General features: G+C 47.8%; 1 protein-coding gene across 1 annotated transcript in view; it reads left to right on the forward strand.

Annotated features, from left to right (window-relative positions):
• Positions 1-20,771, forward strand: part of MYBBP1A (MYB binding protein 1a) — a 72,513-nt gene that overhangs the window by 21,090 nt on the left and 30,652 nt on the right. The window contains exons 21-23 of the mRNA XM_064166483.1: positions 936-1,044; positions 4,289-4,420; positions 5,637-5,705. Of these exons, the coding sequence (XP_064022553.1) occupies positions 936-1,044; positions 4,289-4,420; positions 5,637-5,705 (310 nt within the window). The remainder of the gene's footprint in view (positions 1-935; positions 1,045-4,288; positions 4,421-5,636; positions 5,706-20,771) is intronic.

A 20,771-nucleotide genomic window follows, 5' to 3' on the forward strand; every position in this document is an offset into this window, starting at 1 on the left:
ACGAGTTGTGTGTGATTCAGTGTGGGGGTGAGTGTAACTGGCAGTCAGTCTGCAGTGATTGTTCTCTAAATACAGTGGTTTGCAGTCTCCATGATAGCACAGTGAGGATAATAATGATGAGTCCCAAATGTACTTGTTTCCCTCCTTTGCTGCTGAGTGTAGGTGAATTAGGACAAGCTGTATGCGTTAGGAGGCATGAGCAATCTGGCTGTTTCCTGGTGTAAATGGGAGTGCCACTTACCAGGAGGCTCTCTTGTGACTTGAAGGCAGTTTCAGGACTTTCATACTCCACCTGACATTTCTCATCACAGCTGTGCATGTAGTGGGTACCACGTTGCACAGTCAAGCCAGTGCCATTGGGCTCTGTGTCACATCTGGCTCGTGGCTGTGCAGGATCTGTGGTACTTCCCTGGCAGCACAGAGCTGGCTGTGTGTGTCATGTGGCTCCTTGGCAGCTTCCTGGCTGTGGCAGTCCTGATTGGAGCCATGTCCAGTTCATAGCACAAAAAGCATCAGGCTGGCTGTGTGCTCCCTCAGCTGATGTGCCCAAGTTCTCCAGACACAGCATCCTGGGCTGAGAGGGCCATGCTACAGCCCTGGCTGAGCTGTGCAGACTCGAAAGTCTTGGGCAAATGCAGAAGTCCTCAAGCAGTGCTAATAAAAAACAAGAGCTTGGGGAGACCAGGAGGAGATCAGCCATTCCCAGGAGTGGGGATGGCTCACTGCAGTGACAGGTAATGAAATGTGTCCTCCTATTTATTTGTCATTAGGTCTGGCAAGAGAGGGTTAGCCAGAGAGGAGCCTTTCTAAACTCTTTAACCCACTCATAATACAGAAGCAGCTTCCTACATTGCTTGGTCTTTGTCTACAGGTGGCTTTGCAGTGGAACTGTGACACTGTGGTAACTGCTATCTCCCCCCCTTTTTCTTTTTTAGTGCCTCATTATACCTGCTCAGAGTGTTGAAAGGGAACACATCTGATAAGTCATCATCTCCTCCCCCTCTGCCGGGGAAACAGAACAACTCCATCCCTCAGGCTTGCCAGGTGAGGCAGAAGGCTGCTCTTGAGGTACCTTTTTTCCCCACTAAAGCTGCATAAGCCCATTTCGTTCTGTGGTCCTTGCAGTTTCCTCGCTGCTGCTGCAGTGTCTGCATGCCCACAGCCACCAGGGGCTGCTGATGTACAGTGGATCCAGGTTAAGTGCCAAAGAAGTCTGCTGTATGTTTATGCTGCTCCTCTGGCTGGGTTGCTCCTGCTTCCTTTAATCTCTTGGCAGTCAGTTTTGAGTTCTTTTCTCAGGGAGGGTGCTGAGGAGCAGGGAGGCATAAGGACAGTGGTGGATGAGAATGAACTCCTATCTTTCTGATGCTTGGGCTGAGTTATCTCAGGATGAAAAGAGTGTGGAGCAGCCCTTGTTTCAGCAGTGGTTGTTTGCAGGGAGGCTGTCTGGTTGTGCTATGGGTGTCTGTTACTCAGGGAGCCTTTCTGTCTGCTTCACTTTCACCTACTGTCTGCTGAATTTCACAGGTCTCTGAATTTGGTGACCCTGTGTATTGGGCAGCCCAGTCCAGCCACCTCCACCTGAAACCTGACAAGATGCATTTCACCTAATACTTGCCTCTGAACCTCTTAGGTTGTGTGCAGGAATTAGTGCCTTAACACTGTTGACATCTTGTGTTGGAGGAAAATAAACAGGACTAGGTCATGACAAAAGAGGGCCTGGAAATGACAAACACTGAGATGTTATTAGTGGCTGAAAAGATAGTCAGTGCTTCTGAGGCTTAGTGAGAGACCAAGAGTGTGCATCCAAACAGCTCATGCTCTGTGCTGAGCCTTCTTGGAAAGAAACCCAGAGATCTGTGGGCAATATAAACAGCATATTTCACACTGAGGATAGAATGAGACATGTTTTCACAGCACACTTGCTCTTCCTTGTCCTTCACAGGGAAGGCTGTTGGTCCTGCAGGAACAGAGCTGTGGTCTTGATCAGCCAAGGACACAGCCAGCAGCTGAAATGAGTTCTGGTTTGAGGGCAGTGGCACAGTTCAGTTTGTGAGACGCTGCCTGCACTGCCATTGTGGTGAGGTTGGGAAGGATTTGCCATGGGGAACCAGAGACAAAGGCATTTCAGTGAGCAGGGTTTTGTGAGCAGAACCTGGAGTTACCTTTTCATTGAGCAGCAAAGTGCAGCTAGAGCAGACCCTGCGAGGCAGTAGCCACATTTATGGCAAAGCCTTGGCACTACAGAAGAAGTTTTTTGCAGTGAGCATCTGTAAAAACAGGAGGAGGAATCCATTTGCCATACCTATCTGCTGGGAAAAAGAAGTGCTGAGTACAGACACTTGGCTAGGAAACTGAGGCCATACATTTCAAGGTCCAGCTTCCCTGTTCCACTCCAGCCTTTCTTCAGGTGAAGCAGCACTGGGAGTTTGGCCTGAGAATGGGACACAACATTAACATGACTTTAACTTGCTGTGGGGCCATGGGGGAAAAAAAGTCTTGAGCAGAGGTGTGCAAAAGGCTCATCCACTATTGTGAAGATCGCAGCTTTGATCTTCTGGGTCTTCATTTTTGTTGCTCCTGGAGAGCTGTGCTTCCCTGGCAGTGTGAGAACAGTCGGGAAAGTTGGGATGTGATGCTTCAGGCTTTGCTTTTTGTTGCTCCTCTGTTGTTAGTTGAGATGCATGAACTAACTGATTTATGGCCTGCTGAGGTCTCAGCTGGTTGCTGCAAGTCTGGGTTTCCTGCTCCCCACAGAGGTGGATATTAGAGCATTTACACCATTCAGGGATTGCTGGATCACTGATCAGAGCTAGGGTGTGTCTGCTGGGTACCTGGAAATCCTGGACATAGCTGCTGAGTGTGGGTAGGTGTAAATACCTACATACACTAATACCTACAGATTCAGGTATCTCTGCACCTGAGAACAGCCTGTGCACAGCACAGCTGCTGTGGGATGGTTTTTGAGGTCTCGTAAATCTTATGAGGAGCTGGGGATGGTTAGTTTGAAAAAGAGGAGGCTGAGGGGAGACCTCATTGCTGTTTACAACTACCTGAAGGGACATTGTGGAGAGGCTGCTGCTGGGCTCTTCTCACAGGTAATTGGAGACAGAACAAGGGGGAATGGCCTCAAGCTGAGGCTGGGGAGGTTTAGATTGGACATTAGGAAAAAGTTTTTCATGCAGAGAGTGGTCAGGGACTGGAGTGAGCTGCCCAGGGAGGTGGTGGAGTCACCCACCCTGGATGTGTTGAAGGGTCGTTTGGATGTGGTGCTTCGGGATGTGGTTTAAGGTGAATCTTGTAGAGTAGGATTCTAGGTTGGACTTGGTGATCCTGAGGGGCTTTGCCAGCCTGGATGTTTCTGTGATTCTGTCTCTGTGAACCTCTTGTTTTAGGCACACCTGCCAGAAACCTTGCAGTGAGCCCCCACACTACACCACACTGCATGCAGTGTGTATAGTCTTACTAAAAAGCTGTTCTGCCCTTCACTGACAGGGTCACAAGCTGTTGGTACTTGAGAGAGCATGTTTCATAGAATCATAGAATCAACCAGGTTGGAAGAGACCTCCAAGATCATCCAGTCCAACCTAGCACCCAGCCCTAACCAATCAACTAGACCATGGCACTAAGTGCCTCAGCCAGGCTTTTCTTGAAGACCCCCAGGGACGGTGCCTCCACCACCTCCCTGGGCAGCCCATTCCAATGCCAATCACTCTCTCTGTGAAGAACTTCTTCCTAATATCCAGCCTATACCTACCCTGGCACAACTTGAGACTGTGTCCCCTTGTTCTATTGCTGGTTGCCTGGGAGAAGAGGCCACCCCCCACCTGGCTACAATGCCCCTTCAGGTAGTTGTAGACAGTAATAAGATCACCCCTGAGCCTCCTCTTCTCCAGGCTAAACAGGCCCAGCTCCCTCAACCTCTCCTCATAGGATTTGTGCTCCAGGCCCCTCACCAGCTTTGTTGCCCTTCTCTGGACATGTTCCAGCACCTCAACATCTTTCTTGAATTGAGGGGTCCAGAACTGGACACAGTACTCAAGGTGTGGCCTGACCAGTGCTGAGTACAGGGGCAGAATAACCTCCCCTGTCCTACTGGCCACACTGTTCCTGATGCAGCCTTGTTCCTTTGTGCTTCTGTGGTGTATCTCCTAGGCCTGTGTCATAGAAGATACCCAAGAACGAGCTGGAGAAATCTGTGTGCACTGATAGAAAAGAATTACTTCATTGCTAGTGATTCATCCTTGTGTTTCACTGGAAGTGTTTCTGTTCTGCTTTTCCCCTCTAGCTCCTGAGCACAGGGTGTTTGAATATGGAGAGGGTGACTGCGATATACCAGCGGGCACTGACACACTTCTTCACCAAGCGCAAGAGTGCCCTCACAGGGGCCATGTTCCATGATCTCTTCAGGCGCTTCCCGGTGAGTGGTGCTGACTGTGGCACACACTGTCTTCTGCTGGCTCCAAAGAGCAGCTGTAATTCTGAGGAAAACAGGGAGAGAGAAACCCCTCTGCCTTTGTTGTGGGCTTTTAAAAGTGCTGTAAGGTTTCCTGGGATCTTTGCCTGCTCAAGTCTCTTAACTCCGCGTGTTTTGGTAGCTGCGCTGCAGAAGGCCAGGAACTCATTTGTGGTTTGGATTGGGATGCTGGGTGAAGAATGCAGATGAACACAAAGCTGCTCTTTACAATATAGCCTAAGAAGAAGCAGGGTTTTTTTACCAGTATTCTAGACTGAGCAAAGTCTTCTGCACAGAGGCAGAAGGACCAATTTGTTTAAGCAGCCCTAATGTAGCGGCTGTCCAGCTGTGCCCTGGCTCAGTGTATCAGTTTCCTTCAAAGAGAGCTATGGAGCACTGAGTCTAACTGGAAGCTGACCTGCCAGCTGGATGCTCTGACAGTGTCTGAAGTGTTTGAGGTATTTCCTGCAAACTTGACCTATGCCTGAAGCTGCTCTCCACTATGAGGACAGGCAGTTTGAAAGAAATAGGCCTTGGGTCTGAATGTCATACAGTTCTTCAGGGCTTTCTAGGTCAGAGTGAGTAGAGACAGCTGCCAGAAGCCGTTTCTCAAGGGCTTCAGTGTTTTGGAGTTGGTGTCTGATGGGAGGGTGGGAGGAGACACATTCCTTGTGTCACTCAGTTTGGAAATATTTTGCCTATAAACATAGAAATTGGAGGATCTGACCAGAACAGAGGTCTGTCAGGCTTTGCTGACAATCACCTCACCTCTAGAAAGGTTGTTTAGATCAAGACTCATTGCAGTCTAACTCAACCTGTTCTCCTTTGCTTCTGGAACTGTTCCTCTGCACAAAGCAAGTGGCCTGCAGGAAGTGTCAGGCAGATGCAGATGCGAGTCAAGAGCCAGGCAGAGCGCAGGCAGTGAAATCTCTGCCTGATAATTCCAGTGTCAGAGTTTTGCTGCTGATTGCCTTCTGATCAAGATTTCACTCAGGGCTGGTGTGAGCAAAGCTGTTAATTTTCAAGTAAGCTGTGGCTGATCTCTAGGCACTTTTCTTTCTTTCTCTTGGCATTTCCTTCTGATTCAAGAAGCTGTGTAAAATACAGACTGTTTTGCTTGAAAAACAAACCTGTCTGTCAGCAAACCACTAATAAGTGACTGTGTCTGTCTTTGTTACAGATCATGTGTAAGCCATTAGTAGATACTCTTGTCAAGTCTATCACAGCGGCAACCAGGCAACATCAGCAGGTAAGAAAGAAAGCAAACAAGCAAAGCTGCATTAAACAATCGGTGAAGTCACTTAGTCACGGCAGCTCAGATGATGCTTAATGTGCTTATTGCTGCCTTTTGTGCTGCCCACTTTGGAGAAGTGGGCTTCCTGGAGGGAGAGCTTTTGTAAATGCTGCCTTGCTGCTTCAGGTGTGTGACTGAAGCTGTGGAATTCACAGTCACAGGGGTTCTTGAGTAGCATCTCCTTTGAAAACTGCCTGCAGCTTTCAGGGTTGAGGGGGTGCCTGCAGTCTTCTTCTCCTTGATGACTTCAGCTCCCTAAAAGGAGGTTGTAGTGAGGTGGGGCTTGGTCTCTTTTCCTTAGTATCGGGTGGAAGAACGAAAGGAAATGGCCTGACATTGTGCCAGGGGAGGTTCAGATTAGATACTGGGAGAAATCTCTTTACTGCTAGAGTGGTCAGGCACTGGAACAGGCTGCCCAGGGAGGCGGTGGAGTCACTATCCCTGGAGGTGATGAAGTAATGTGTGGCCATGGTACGCTGGGTCATGCTTTAATGGCTGTGGTGGTGTTAGGTTGATGGGTTGGGCTTGCTGACCTTAGAGGTCTTTTCCAACCAAGGCAGTTCTATGGTTCTATAACTTTCTGACTGCTGAGATGTTCCTCTGTATTCATGCAGCATGTTGTAATCCTTCCCTCCTCATGCTAACCCAAACTTAGTTGCTGGATGCTGCTCTGTGCCTTCCCAGCTGTCCTACATTTTCCAGACCATGTGCTTCTGTGCCTGGTTTAAAACCACCTGTACTGATTTTTGATGGTTGATTGCATGTGCCTGACTAACACAAAATTAGTGAAGCCTTATCAATAAAACATTGCAGGCTGAGTGCACAGCTCCCTGGACCTTCCCTGCAGCATGCACTGCAGTGGGGGTGCCTTCCTCACACTTAATAACCAGAGCCCCTTCAAGCCAGTAGTCCTGGGCCTCAAACTTTCCCACCCCCTAGCTGTAACAGGTATCTGTCTCCTGCAGAAGTACATCCTAGGCTGACCTTTTTCTGTTTCATAAGTAGCTGTTTGGAGGGAATGTAAAGTGCTAGGTAGGCATTTACAGTAGGGCTGCTTTACTTGTCAGAGTAAATTGCATTTCAAACTCTTTTACCCAACGAGAATGGTTTTGATTGGAAGAAGAACAAAAGAGAGAGGAGGTTAAGCTGTGAGTAACATCAGAAGATAGCAATAAGGATGTGTTACCCAAATAACAAACAAAATGATTGTAAGGCACATACTTGATCCTGTCCTCAAGAGACAAAACAGCATCCCCAGCAGACAGCTTCATTATGTGGGCGTCTTTGCTTTCCCACAGGGAACAGCATTGTCCTTCTTTCAGTTGTCTACTCAGGCTTTGTTTATCTGTGGGTGGGAGGAGCAGGGGAGGATGTGCAGTGCATTGTGTGTGGGAGACTGGATAGAGGACATGGGTATACTACTGTTTAAACAAGGGCAGCACGGAGAGTAAGCTGAGTGAAGCCTGTGGAGGTTGGAATCACAGCTTTACTGCTTTTGCACACTGCTTCCTTCTCAGGAATTCTGCCTTTCCCTCATCAAATGTCCAATTTGTCAAGTTTTCAATTTTTCCTGCTGATTCAGAATGCAAATGTGCTTTGGTGCTATCCTAGGGGGTAACGTGGGGAGCAAGCCAAAAGGGTGTATGTGGCAAAGTGATGCTGTGGCTGGCTAAAGCAGTGGGATAACCTCTCTAGAGTCTCTGCAGCTCCTGAAAGTTCCTGGGGACTGAGGTAGAGGAGCTCAGCTACCACAAGGGCTGTCCTAACTCAAAACTTTCAAGGCACCAAAGGTGTCTTGATACTCTGGGCAGCCTTGATGGTCAAGAGATAAGTGGGGTAGCTTTCCATTTTCAGCCCTTGAATGCTGGATTATAATCACCAAACTAGCTTAGTCCTAGAGACATGAGGCTTAATTCTCCTGCTAGCACTGCTGTTATTAATGCTGATTGTTCTGGCTGTGCCTGGTGCCTCTGTATGAACAGCTAATCCCACTGTGAGCTTTGTCTTCTTGGCTCTGTACATCCCTTTGACAGGGCAGCCCTAAGGCTGTGCTGGGTGTTGAGAGCTGCATGGGAAGGTGGAGGCTCACAGCTCTGCCCAGGTGTCTCATGGAATCATAGAGTGGTTTAGGCTGGAAGGGACCTCAAAGACCATTCAGTTCCAAGCCCCTGACATAGGCACATTTTCCTGGCTGCTCAGTGTATGGCAAAGCTGTGATACTGTGTTCAGAAAAGGGTGACAAAGCTGATGAGAGGCCTGGAGCACAGCCCTGTGAGGAAAGGCTGAGGGAGCTGGGGGTGTGCAGCCTGCAGAAGAGGAGGCTCAGGGCAGAGCTCATTGCTGGCTACAACTACCTGAAGGGAGGCTGTAGCCAGGTGGGGTTGGGCTCTTCTGCCAGGCAACCAGCAACAGAACAAGGGGACACAGTCTCAAGTTGTGCCAGGGGAGGTCTAGGCTGGATGTTAGGAGGAAGTTGTTGGCAGAGAGAGTGACTGGCATTGGAATGGGCTGCCCAGGGAGTCACTGTGCCTGGAGGTGTTGAAGCAAAGCCTGGCTGAGGCACTTAGTGCCATGGTCTAGTTGACTGGCTAGGGCTGGGTGCTAGGTTGAACTGGATGAGCTTGGAGCTGTCTTCCAACCTGGTTGATTCTGTGATTCTATGAATATGTATGTGCAGTGTTGTTCCTGTCCTTCTGTTGCAGTCTGCTGCAGATCTGTTAATCTCCATTTCTGGGCAGCTCACCTTCCCCTGGCTCATAGACTTATTTTTCCCCCTTTTGCTATGGTAAAAATAACTTTGATCAGTTCCTGGTCTTGTTCAGAGCACAAAGATAGTTATTAATTCAAGGGCAGGAGTGACTGGGTGAAAGCTGTGATTTATTTCAAACTACAATGTTTGTTAACGTGGAATTATGGCTTCTATGAAGTGAGGATGAAAACATTGGAAAGTAGAGTTTGTGTGGACTGTAGCTCATGACTTGGGCAACTGGATTTTGCCTTTCTCTGCATCTTATCTCCTTCAGTTGCCTTCCAAAACTAGGGAACACAGAACTCCCAGCAGCAGAGATGTGTCTGTTTAGTGCCAGGCTGGTCAGGCATTGGAACAGGCTGCCTCAGGGAGGTGATGGAGCCACTGTCCCTGGAGGTGTTCAAGAAACCTGTGGCCATGCCACTTTGGGACATGGTTTAATGGCCACAGTGGTGTTAGGCTGATGATTGCACTCGATGATCCTAGAAGGCTTTTCCAGCCAAGGCAGTTCTACAGCTCTGTGATTCCTTTGGCAATGCAAAGCCTTGCAGTTAGCCAAGCAGAATGCTTGTGGTGCTGACAGGTGAGGGAGGCTCAGGCTGTTCTGTTGACTAAGACTGTTGCTGTCAGTGAGATGTCTTCCACAAGAATCAAGCACATTCTCTCCAATTCTGTGTAGAATAAACCTGCCTACGAGCTTGTTCTTGCTTCCTTCTCCCTTAGTGCAGTTTGACCTTAGTGCTGCAGTTGTTTACCAGGACACCTTGACCTTCACATTACTTCCTTGTGCCTTGTTTCAGTGGGTGCAGTGTTGCTTTTTCAGTGCCACAAAAGGCTTGAGTATTTGGCTTGCACTGATGGTGTGTAAACCAGGGATCAGGATGTGTTTAATTTACTGATTGTTGCATGACTCAGCTACGTACCAGAACTCTCCCCAGCCTTAGATGAGGAATGGCTTCCTGGTTTATTTTTAGCAGCAGTAGTGTGACAAGCACAGCCACAGTAACATCCAGTTCTGCAATTGTGTGGTCCTGGGTTCTTCTCCCAATGATGTTAGAGCACAAACCCCTCGGGGATGCATTGCTAATCGTGTGAGGTTCTTACTGCAGTGCTCCCCTGCCATTCTCATACGTGCCAGGACTGCCAGGGGGCTGGATGAGTTCATGAGCTTAATGCTTCTACCAAGAAAAAAAATGTCCTCTATTAGTCAGAGGATGAAGTGAAGAAAGAAAATGTGTGGCTGCTTGCATTGCAGTGTCCAGACTTACTGCTGCTGCAGGCAAATGCATGCTGCAAGTGCCAGCTCTGAACTGGAAACATGCTGAGCACAGCCTCTCTGGAAGCCTGGGCTGGAACAACCATGCTTGTCCTTGAGACATCTGCTTTGTTGACATCAGGTCTTGAAACCAGTTGGGAAGGAAAGAGGAGCAAATGAAATATCCACTGCTACCAGGTGTGAGGTGCTGTCTCTACCTGCCTTGTGTTGGCAGACACTTGGACCACTTCTTATCTGTAACCTCCTCTCAGGTGTGATGGTTTGGGTGTTACCTGCCCCCCCACCCTTACCAGACTGGAAATTAGAATGGAGCTTTATATTTACAGCTGAGCACAAGACACAAGCAGAGATTTACAACCTATACAGCTATAGACAGAAACATACAAGTTAAAAAGTAATGCAGAAACAAAACAGCCTCCCCCCAGAAACCAGAACCCCCAGGAGGGGCTTCCAACCACCCTTCCACCTCCTTTCCACCCCTTTACCTTATCTCAGACTTTGCCTTACATTCCAAGTGAGTTTGGAGAATCAGACAGAGGGGTTAGGAAGCAGAGGGATTAGTTATACAGACAGCAGGTTAGAGAGAGAGAAGGGAGGCAGCCAGAGCCAGAGAGCAACTCTGTTATCTGTGTTTGTGTTCTTGTTTTTATCCATCTCAGCAAGCCTATGAGTGCAGTAGACATCACCATTGTTTCCTTTTCACAGCTGATAATCTAATTCCTCCCACTAAGATATCCCAGCTAGGCTCAAACTAGCACATAGGGTTTGCACAACTGAGCTGATACCTGTCCCTTGTTCCTTTCCTTTGAGACAGGCACCAGGGCTGTGCATTTCAACACAACTGCCAAGAGCCTTTGCAATTGTTTTGCACCGTAGTCACACATCAGTTTGCCTGCACTCCTGTCTTATTTGCATTTCAAGCTATATTGATTGAGGATGCTGCAGTAGCTGGGAGTGTAACAATGCTGTGTTTGTCCATCAAGTGAAAGTTGATTTTCTGTGAGTTGGCTAGAACTCTGCAAAGCTGATGTAAGTGCAGGGCTGTCATGAAACTAATGAAAGTTATTTTACTTAGTGTGGAGATGAGAATGGGCACTGAGACAGAGTTCAAAATGTCATCTTATGTCATATAGACTCATTAATATTTCAAAATGTGTTTTTATGAAGCAGTCTGTGACAAGGAACCCTTTAAGATCTGTCTAATAGAGAATGTATTTTAGGGAAGCTGTTAATTAATCTTGGTGCTTTGGCAGTCTCCCCAAAGGGATCAAACATATCTAGACGTAATTTTACAGAGCTGAAGCAAGTCTGTGCCAGAGCTGCCATCACCAGAGGAGTAAAATATGATCCCAAAGTCTTGCCAGGGAGATCTTGGCTGGTTGACAGTTATCCTTCTGAACAGTTTAGCTTAGATATTTGCACAGAACATGAGAAGTAATTAAACTTGAATACAGCAAGAACAGTAAAAGCACTGCAAAGCATCTGAATCCAGCAGCCCTCTGTGTGTACATGTGGGAGTGTTCCTTCTGGTGCTGTGAGAGATGAATGCATCCCTACAGCAGTGCACTGAGCCTGCATTCTCACTGATAATTTCCAGCAGGTGGTAGAGGAAAAACTTGCATAAGTTGTTACTAACAGTGAAGCAAGATAAACCGCCCCAGATAAGCACCAGCACCAGTTCAGCTCTACCTCCTTTGCATCAGAAGTAAGAAGTGGGCTGCTGGTGCTGGCTGGGCAAGAGACCATGGCTGAAAGGTATTGTTCAAAGCAGCCTCCATCTGCTCAGCAGAGGAATGCACTCTTCTGTGTCCTCTCTAGAGGTGTCACTAGAGGGAGGGTTCCCTGCGTTCAGTTTTGGGCTCCCCAGTTTCAGAGGCACAGGGATCTGCTGGAGAGGGTCCAGAGGAGGGCTAGGAGGGTGATTAGGGGACTGGAGAACTGCCTGGTGAGGAGAGATTGAGGGACCTGGGGCTTTTTAGTCTGGAGAAGAGAAGACTGAGAGGGGATTTAATTAATGTTTATAAATACCAGGGCTGGGGGTCCCTGGGATAGGACAAGGAGCAGTGGATGTAAGCTGTGGCACAGGAGATTCCACCTCAACACAAGGGGGAACTTCTTTACTGTAAGGGTCCCAGAGCACTGGAACAGGCTCCCCAGAGAGGTTGTGGAGTCTCCTTCTCTGGAGCCTTTCAAGGCCTGTCTGGATGTGTTCCTCTGTGATCTGTGTTAGATAGGATTGTCCTGCTCTGGCAGGGGGGTTGAACTGGATGATCTCCTTGGGTCCCTTCCAAACCCTAACATCCTGTGAGCCTGTGATCCCAGGGTCTGCTTGAGGTGAGCAGACCTTTGGAGGGTAAGTTACCCCCAGGTAGTGATAGCTTTGGTGTGAAGCAGAGTGGCTGCTGCCTGCAGACTGCTTCCTTTTTGCCTTCCTCTGCTCAGTGTGTGCCCTCTCTTTGGTGGAGAGAAATTGTTTGCAGCTGGGAGATGTGTGTCAAACTGACATGCTTTGGCTCCAGTCAGCCCTGCTGCTGTGCCTGTTTTTGCTTTGTGAAAGGAGATGGTCAAGGAGATTCTGTGTTTTGCAAGGTAAAGCTGAATTATGGGTGGGCTCTGGTGCATTTTTGAGCTATCTGATCACGACCCAGCAAAACCCTATGACATGTACTAGCTCTGAGTATGTAAACTGTCCCTCTGAAGTAGAAGGGAGAACTTCACATGAATGCTTAAGTGCATTGCTGGGTCAGGGCCAGGGCACTCTGCATTTTTGTGTAGAGATTTTTAATTCCTAGACCTTTAGGATGATTGTGGGTGTGGATTATTGTGTCTCAACATTTCATTTCTGAGAGCATCTCCTGCATTAGGAGAGCTCAAAGAATCTATCTTCCTTTGGTGAGTTGGAGGACACTAACAGCATCTCTAAGCAGTCTCTGATGTTGTTTGGAAAGGTGTCTGATGCCACAGCAAAATGTAGCATGCTCTGACTAACTGCTTTCTAAGCCATGTTTTTGTCCCTTTCCTCTCACTTGTGCAAGCTGGTTGAAACATTTAAAAGACCAGCTTCAGTTTTTCAGGCCCTCCTGACTGTGTTTGAGCTGAGCTCTTGAAATCCCACAGCAGAAATTGCTGCTTGCATTTGAGTTGAGACCTTTGTGTGCTCCTGGTTGTGTTTCAGCTGGACAAGAGACTGCTGTTGCTGAGTCTGCAGTCTCACTGGGGCATCATGCATGTTGCTAGCTATTTGTGTCCACTTTTTGCCATTTTGGGTTCTTTGCTCTAATTCTTGTTGCTTTTTAATGGCCTCTGTGTCTTTTACAAGAAGTGTCTAGCAGATGGATGCCTGCATTGCCCACCTACAGATCCATAGTGATGCCATGCATTAACTGACTGGCACAGAGCAACTGCCCAGCTACAGTCCCAGGCTTTTATATTCCACCATACTCCATGCAGCACAAACAGGACATGAAGATGCTCTTAATTGCCTCTTTATTCCATCTCTTCAGGTGCAGACTGTGTTTATTCTGCTCACTACTGGTCAGCTGATGGTGTGGGTGATGATCATACAATCACACAATTGTTTGAGTTGGAAAAGACCTTTCACATCATCCAGTCCAACCATTCTCTAACTCTGCCAAAGCTGTGGCTAAACTATGTCCCTCAGCACCACATCTCTGCCTCTTTGCAGGGGTGGGGGTTGAGCCACCTCCCTGGGCAGCCTGGTTTCCTGTTTGAGAGTCCTTTCAGGGAAGAAATTTCTTCTCATATCCAACCTAAACCTCTCCTAGAGCATCTTGAGGCCATTTCCTCCTGTCACTTGTTCCTTGGGAGAAGAATCCAATCCCCACCCTGCTTCAGCCTCCTTTCAGGAGGTCACCTCTCAGCCTTCTCCACACTAAACCTCAGCTGCTCCTCACCAAACTCTCTGTAATGGAGGAACGAAGTAAGGAAGTAAGAAAAGGTCAGATACAATTTACTTGTTCCTGTAGATAGAGCTGCTGGCAAAAGCTGTCCACGGATGGGGCTGAGCAGTAGCATTAACAGCCCTGCATATTGGATGGACTTGCTGAGTTAGAAAATCACTGTGATATGGGTCTAGAGCTGAGACTGAATCATTTCCCAGCCTTCTTAAATGAAACTTGCCATCTGACACGTGGGGAGTTGATAGCTTTTAAGAAGAGAGTGAAGCACCCAAGTGTGTTCTGCTCAGCCTGCCAAGCACAGCCCCTTGAACAGTTTGATGAGTAGATGTTTGTGTAGAGCAAATGGGCAGAGTTTCCTCGGAGGCAAGATTGCTGCCGTGTATTTAATGACAGCTTAACAAAAAAAAACCAGGGGGGGAGAAGAAATGTTTCTGATCAAATTGGTAACTGTCTCAGTCATGGGCTCCAGTTATATTCGTGCTGCAAAAGAGTACAAAAACATCAGGAGAGGATCTTGTCTCATCTGAGCTCTGGGTAATGATTTGTGCCGTGTTTGTGGTGGAGCTCGGTAGGGGTATACTGAGGAGCGTGTTGGGAAGGTGAAGAAAGATATGGGCTTCTGCTGCACGGAACAAAATGTCAACTTGGGCTGTATTCTCTGACAAGATGCACTTAAGAGGTGCTGTAGGAAGTGGCAGGTCCTTTTTTTAGTTTGGGGGTGCAGGAGAAATGGGGTTCGGCTCCTTCTAACTTTGCGTTCACAGGATCACAGGCTCACAGGATGTCAGGGTTTGGAAGGGACCCAAGGAGATCATCCAGTCCAACCCTCCTGCCAGAGCAGGACAATCCTATCTAACACAGATCACAGAGGAACACACCCAGACAGGCCTTGAAAAGCTCCAGAGAAGGAGACTCTACAACCTCTCTAGGGAGCCTGTTCCAGTGCTTTGGGACCCTTACAGTACAGAAGTTCCCCCTTGTGTTGAGACAGAACCTCTTCTGCTGCAATTTACACCCATTGCTCCTTGTACTATCACAGGCAGCAAGTGAGCAGAGCCTGTCCCCCCCTCCTGGCCAGCCCCAGGTATTTATAAACATGTATCAAATCCTCTCTCGGTCTTCTCTCCTCCAGACTAAAAAGTCCCAAGTCTCTCAGCCTCTCTTTCCCTCGCCATGCATTAAAATGTCACTCTGCAAAAGTTAAAGCAATAAAGGAGTTTGAACTCCTGTGTGGGATTTCTCAGCAATCTCCTTGCAGAGAAGGGCTCTCATGTCTTTCTCCCCAAGGGCAAGGTCATCTCATGGTGCTTCTCTGGGTGAGTGCTGTGAAATGATAAAGTCTGCTGGCGAGCAACCGAATCAATGAATCTCCAAAGTTCAGCCCAGTGCCATTTCCACCTATTTCCCCCACCCCTTGCTTAGCTGTGCTGTTTATTTCAGTGTCCCAAGCTAACAATTCTACTGACCTGTGAGTACTGCTTGAAAGGTAAACTTCAAGAGTTGACATTTGAGTGGAATTTGAATTCTAGTTTCTCATTGTCCACTGATAAATGTTCTCAGCAGAAGAAAACTTCTGTCCTTGCAACAGGACAAGCCTGGGCCATTGAATCAAGGACACAGTGCCTAGGCAACATGGGAGGTTTTTTTGGGGGGGTGGGGATATGTAGTGCTCTTAAATCTCCTAAATTATAATTCTGACTTGAGCAGAGCCTTTTTAAGTAGGCTGCTTTGTATGGTGGCTGCTTTCTGAATAGCCTAAAGAAAATCCTGTTGCATGGCACTGCTGAACTGAGAGGCTGAGGGAGCTGGGGTTGTTTAGCCTAGAGAAGAGGAGGCTCAGGGCAGACCTCATTGCTGTCTACAACTACCTGAAGGGAGGCTGTAGCCAGGCGAGGGGTGGCCTCTTCTGCCAGGCAACCAGCAATAGAAGAAAGGGACACAGTCTCAAGTTGTGCCAGGGGAGGTCTAGTCTGGATGTTAGGAGGAAGTTGTTGTCAGAGAGAGTGATTGGCATTGGAATGGGCTGCCCAGGGAGGTGGTGGAGTCACTGTGCCTGGAGGTGTTGAAGCAAAGACTGGCTGAGGCACTTGGTGCCATGGTCTGGTTGACTGGCTAGGGCTGGGTGCTAGGTTGGACTGGATGATCTTGGAGGTCTCTTCCAACCTGGTTGATTCTATGACTTCTGGCTTTGGGAGAGGAGCAGACAGGCAGGTGAAGGAACTGGAGGGGGCAGTTTTGCTTTTGGTCTTACCAAGGTGTTGAAGTAACTTGAGGTGTCAGTGGAGCTTCTTGATGTTTGATAATACAAAGTGTGTGAAACAAAAACTGACAAAACAAAAGCTTTGGGGACAGGATGGTTTGGTTTGGGTGGTTTTTATTTTCCCAAGAGAAAAGCCAAGGTTGAGAGAAATGATAGTGCCCAAGACTTTTCAGGCTCTCAGGGATTGACTGGGCTAGGGAGGATGGAGAAAAGCTGCACATGGGTAGGTTTAGGCTGGATGTGAGGAATTGTTCAGCAGGAGAGTGGTGAGAGGCTGGATTGGGTTGCCCAGGGAGGTGGTTGAGGCCCCATCCTTGGAGGTGTTTAAGGCCAGGCTGGCTGAGGCTGTGTGCAGCCTGCTCTAGGGTAAGGTGTCCCTGCCCATGGCAGGGGGGTTGGAACTAGATGATCCTTGTGGTCCCTTCCAACCCTGACTGATTCTCTGATTCTATGATTTTGAGCTTTCTTGATGTTTGGTAATGTTTCTTTGAGCCTCAGCTGCTGAGGCTGTCTGTGAGTTCTTTGCTTTGCTTTCTTAATGGAAGAGCATTTCTTGCTCTGGTGTTCAGAGTGAGCAGCTTGTAAAAGCAAAGGGGAAATACCATATTAAGAAACCAGATTGTCTGAGATGATTTTGTTACGTGGTGACTTTGTTTTCTCAATCTGGGAGAAGTGTATTTGTGAGTAGAGAGTGGGAGTGGAGATGATTTTGTTTGGTTTAATTATTCCTTTCATTTTGATTTTTTAATGTGGGAAGTGAGAGGCTTGGGTGCATTGCACAGAGTTCATTGCTCTTCCTTTCTCCTCTGATCTCTACGTGCCCTGTGGTATCAATATAGCCCCCACCAATGCTTCAGTCTTCTAGTTGGGCATCATGGAAAAAGCAGGACACCAGTAGTGCTCCTGGGCTCTGATCTGTGCTCTGGCACAGATTTGTCTTCTCTTCTCATGGTTCACTTAATTATGGCATCTTTTTAGTTTTCAAGAATTTAGGATAATAAGATATTGACTTTTTTTTTGAGGGGAGGGAAGCATTAAGACTGATATGGTAAGTGGTTACCCCAGGGAGAAATGAATCTCTGTGTTCACCAGAGCAGCAGACCAATATATGGATTGTTCTGTATGGATTGCTGTGTCCTGAGGGTCTGCCTGTTGGCCTCTGGTGAAAGAAGAGCACAAAGTGAATATTGCCTTCCCCCAGCCTTGAATGCTCACCAGCTGTATCTTTGTTGTATGCAAATGAAATGTTCAAAGCTGGTACCTAATACCATTAGCCAGGCCTAGCCCAGGAGTCCAGAGGTCCAGAGTGCTGGTTTAGATGTTCATTGTTTTGATTGTCTGCGTGTCCTGCAGAGCCTTCATCCTGGGCAGAAAGCCTGCCAGGGAAGCCCAGTATTTAAGGTGCAGATAGCCTCTGAAACATTGTGATGTCAAATCTTCAGAGAATCACAGAATGCCAGGGGCTGGAAGGGACCTCAAAAGCTCATCCAGTCCAACCCCCCTGCCAGAGCAGGATCACCTATACCAGATCACACAGGAACACATCCAGGCAGGATTTGAAGGAGAGACTCCACAGCCACCCTGGGCAGCTTGTTCCAGTGCTCTGTCACCCTCAGAGGGGAAAAAAAAACCCCTCATGTTTACTTGAAACTTCCTCTGCCTTAGTTTCCACATATTGTCCCTTGTCCTGTCATCAGGTATCACTCAGCAGAGCCTGGCTCCAGCCTCCTGCCACTCACCTTTACACATTGATAACCATTGATGAGGTCACCTCTCAGTCTCCTCCAAGCAGCACAGCCCCAGCTCCCTCAGGCTCTCCTCATAACAGAGATTCTCCATTCCCTTCAGCATCTTTGTTGCTCTGCACTGGACTCTTTCAAGCAGTTCTATGTCCCTCTTGAACTTGGGGACCCAGAACTGAACACAGAACTCCAGATGTGGCCTCACCAGTGCAGAGTAGAGGAGCAAGAGAACCTCTCTTGACCTACTGGCCACAGCCCTTCTAATACACCCAGAAGGCATTGCCCCTCCTGTCCACAAGAGCACGTTACTGGCTCATGGTCAACCTCCCATCAGCAAGGACCCCCAAATCCTTTTCCCCTTCACTGCCTTCTAATCTTCTCCATGTGTGCCCTGACTCATCTCTACTGTCTTAAAAATCTAGCAACATTTTTCTGTCACTTGTTAGGTTGTGGTGACTGGAGGGGAGGGAGCTTTGATTTTAATAATTTCAAAGTATTTTTTTAATGATTTCCCCCCCTTTATTTCTCAGCTAGCCTTGACAAGGCTGTGGGATGTTCAACCACAGAGCAGTGCTGAAGGAAGCAGCTGTAGTGTACTCACTTCTGTTGGGCACAAATCGTAGAACCATAGAATTGTTTTGGTTGGAAAAGTCCTCAAGTCATGGAGTCCAACCAACAACTCAACACCTCCGTGGCCATTAAACCATGTCCAGACACTTCTTGAACACCTCCAGGGACAGTGAGTCCATCACCTCCTTGGGCAGCCTGTTCCAGTGCCTGACCACTCTTGCAGTGAAGAAGTTTTTCCTAATATCCAGTCTAAAATTGTCCCCTTGCAATGAGCAGTCACTCACAAATGGGCTTCTCTGGTTAGGCAATACAGGATGTCAGTGCTCTGACAAGAACATCCTCCAGAACACTGTTTGCAGAGGAACCAAGCATGGAAGAAGCCCCCTCCTCAGCAGTAACAGGAAGGATGTGATTTGCAGAGACCCTGATTAAACAACTGGAGCAATGATGGTTTAGGGCATGGAGAAATCTGTGTCTAAGTGAACAGCAGATCTGTGCCCTGCACTGCGTGTGGGTAGGCTGCTCCAGTGTCTGAGGGCTGGCCCTGGGTTTTCTGCTGGCTCAGGTACACTTATAAAACCATCCTGATGCCTTTGTCATTAAAGACAGTGACTGATTTTACCTGCTAGGGCTGAAGGTAATTCACATAGGTGCAGCTGCATTATATAAGGGTAGTTTCCTTAGGATGTAGCTCATTCCACCTCTTCAGCTAGGCTGAGCAGTGGTGGTTTAAGTGCTTGCATCTTGCAATAGCTGTTTGCATGTTGTGGAGGAGGAAGTGTCAGCATAGCTAATGTGATAAAACTTTCTGTAGTACAGACAAGTACTCAGGAGCAACAAAATGAAGTTAACAGTTCCTCTGATCAATGTGACAGCTGCTGTCCAGAGCCTTGGGAATAGCAGGAGAATTGTATAGATTACTTAACTCCTCATTGCTGCTGCTTAAAGCAGCACATCTGAGCCATGGGTAAAGAGGTTTATGAGGGCTAATAAAAATAAAGAGGACAGAGTAGTCAGCAGAAGGGGTAGAAAGATGAAGATTTCACAGAATCACAGAATTTCTTAGATTGGAAAAGACCTTCAAGCTCCTCCAGTCCAATCCTTAGTTTCACACTGACAAGTCCTTGACTAAACCAAGCCCCTCAGCACAACATCTAATCACTGTGAATCACTATGGTTGGAAAGGATCAGCCAGGCCAACCTTCATCCCAGCATCCTTCATCACCAGACCATAGCCTCAAGCACCACAGCCACTCTCCTTTTAAACACCTCCAGGGATGGTGACTCCACCACCTCCCTGGGCAGCCTGTGCCAGTGCCTGACCACCTGCTCAGCAAAGAACTTCCTCCCAACAGCCAACCTAAACCTCCCCTGAGGCAACTTGAGGCCATTTCCTCTTGTCCTATCATTAGTAATAGGGGAGAAGAGAGCAGCTCCAGCCTCACTAAAACCTCCTTTTAGGTAGTCGTAGAGGGCAATAAGGTCCCCTTTCAGCCTCCTCTTCTCCAGACTAAACACTCCCAGCTCCTTCAGCTGCTCCACATCGTTCATGTTTGCCAGACCTCTGCCCAGTCTCGTCACCCTTCTCTACACCTGCTCCGGCACCTCAATGTCCTACCTGTACTCTGGTGACCAAAATTGGCCACAGTACTTGAGGTGTGGTCTTTTTTCACAGTCAGTTCATTTCTTCACAGTCAGTTTTGTCTCCATTCCTGTCTTCCAAGAAGCTTTGTCCTTTTTTTTCAGTAAGCAAGGTAGTAAAACCTGAAATTCAAAAGCAGAGTTTCCAACATGGGGACCAAGGTCTGAGAGTAGCACCACATCCTGTGGTGTTCCCCTGCTTGCAGGTGTCCTAGCAAGAGATCTCCACCATTCCTGGTGTTGAGCTTCTCTTATGGAGGTGAGAGACTCAATCTCCTTGCTGCCTGACAAGTGATGAGCAGGTGATTGATTTCTATTTTCTCCACTGTGGGAAGCTGACCCATGCTAGGAATTACTTCAGATCATTTGTTCCAGTGGCTTAAGAGGACACACAAACCCTCGTGTTGGCAAACTACTGTTTGGCTTGCTTAGAAACTAGCTAGAGAGAAGGCTGCTGGCTGCTTGAGAGAAGTAGAGGTTAACATAAAAAAAAAGTCACAATCCCAACAGAGTTCAGTGGTAGTTTTATTTTGCACTCAAAAGACCTCAGGAGATCAGCTACATGATGATGAGCAAGTGAGCAAAATGTGTCTCAGGTGTGACAGTTATTTTCAGTGTGCTAATTTGCAAGCTGTTGTGTGTAAAGGTTTCTGGATGGGAAGCATCCTGCTTTATCTGTGGAAATCTGCCTTTTTAATGAGGAAGGTCTTTTCCAACCTTAACCATTCTGTGAGTCTGTTAAAGGAAGCCCAGGTCCAGTCTGCTCTGCACAAAGCTGGGTAGCAGGCTCAGGTTGGCATCTTCTATACCACTGAAAATTGCAAGAGCTGGATGACCTAGGATATTGGATGGGAGTGCTCTGG

This window comes from Pogoniulus pusillus, chromosome 27, assembly GCF_015220805.1.
Source record: "Pogoniulus pusillus isolate bPogPus1 chromosome 27, bPogPus1.pri, whole genome shotgun sequence".
Lineage (NCBI taxonomy): Eukaryota > Metazoa > Chordata > Aves > Piciformes > Lybiidae > Pogoniulus > Pogoniulus pusillus.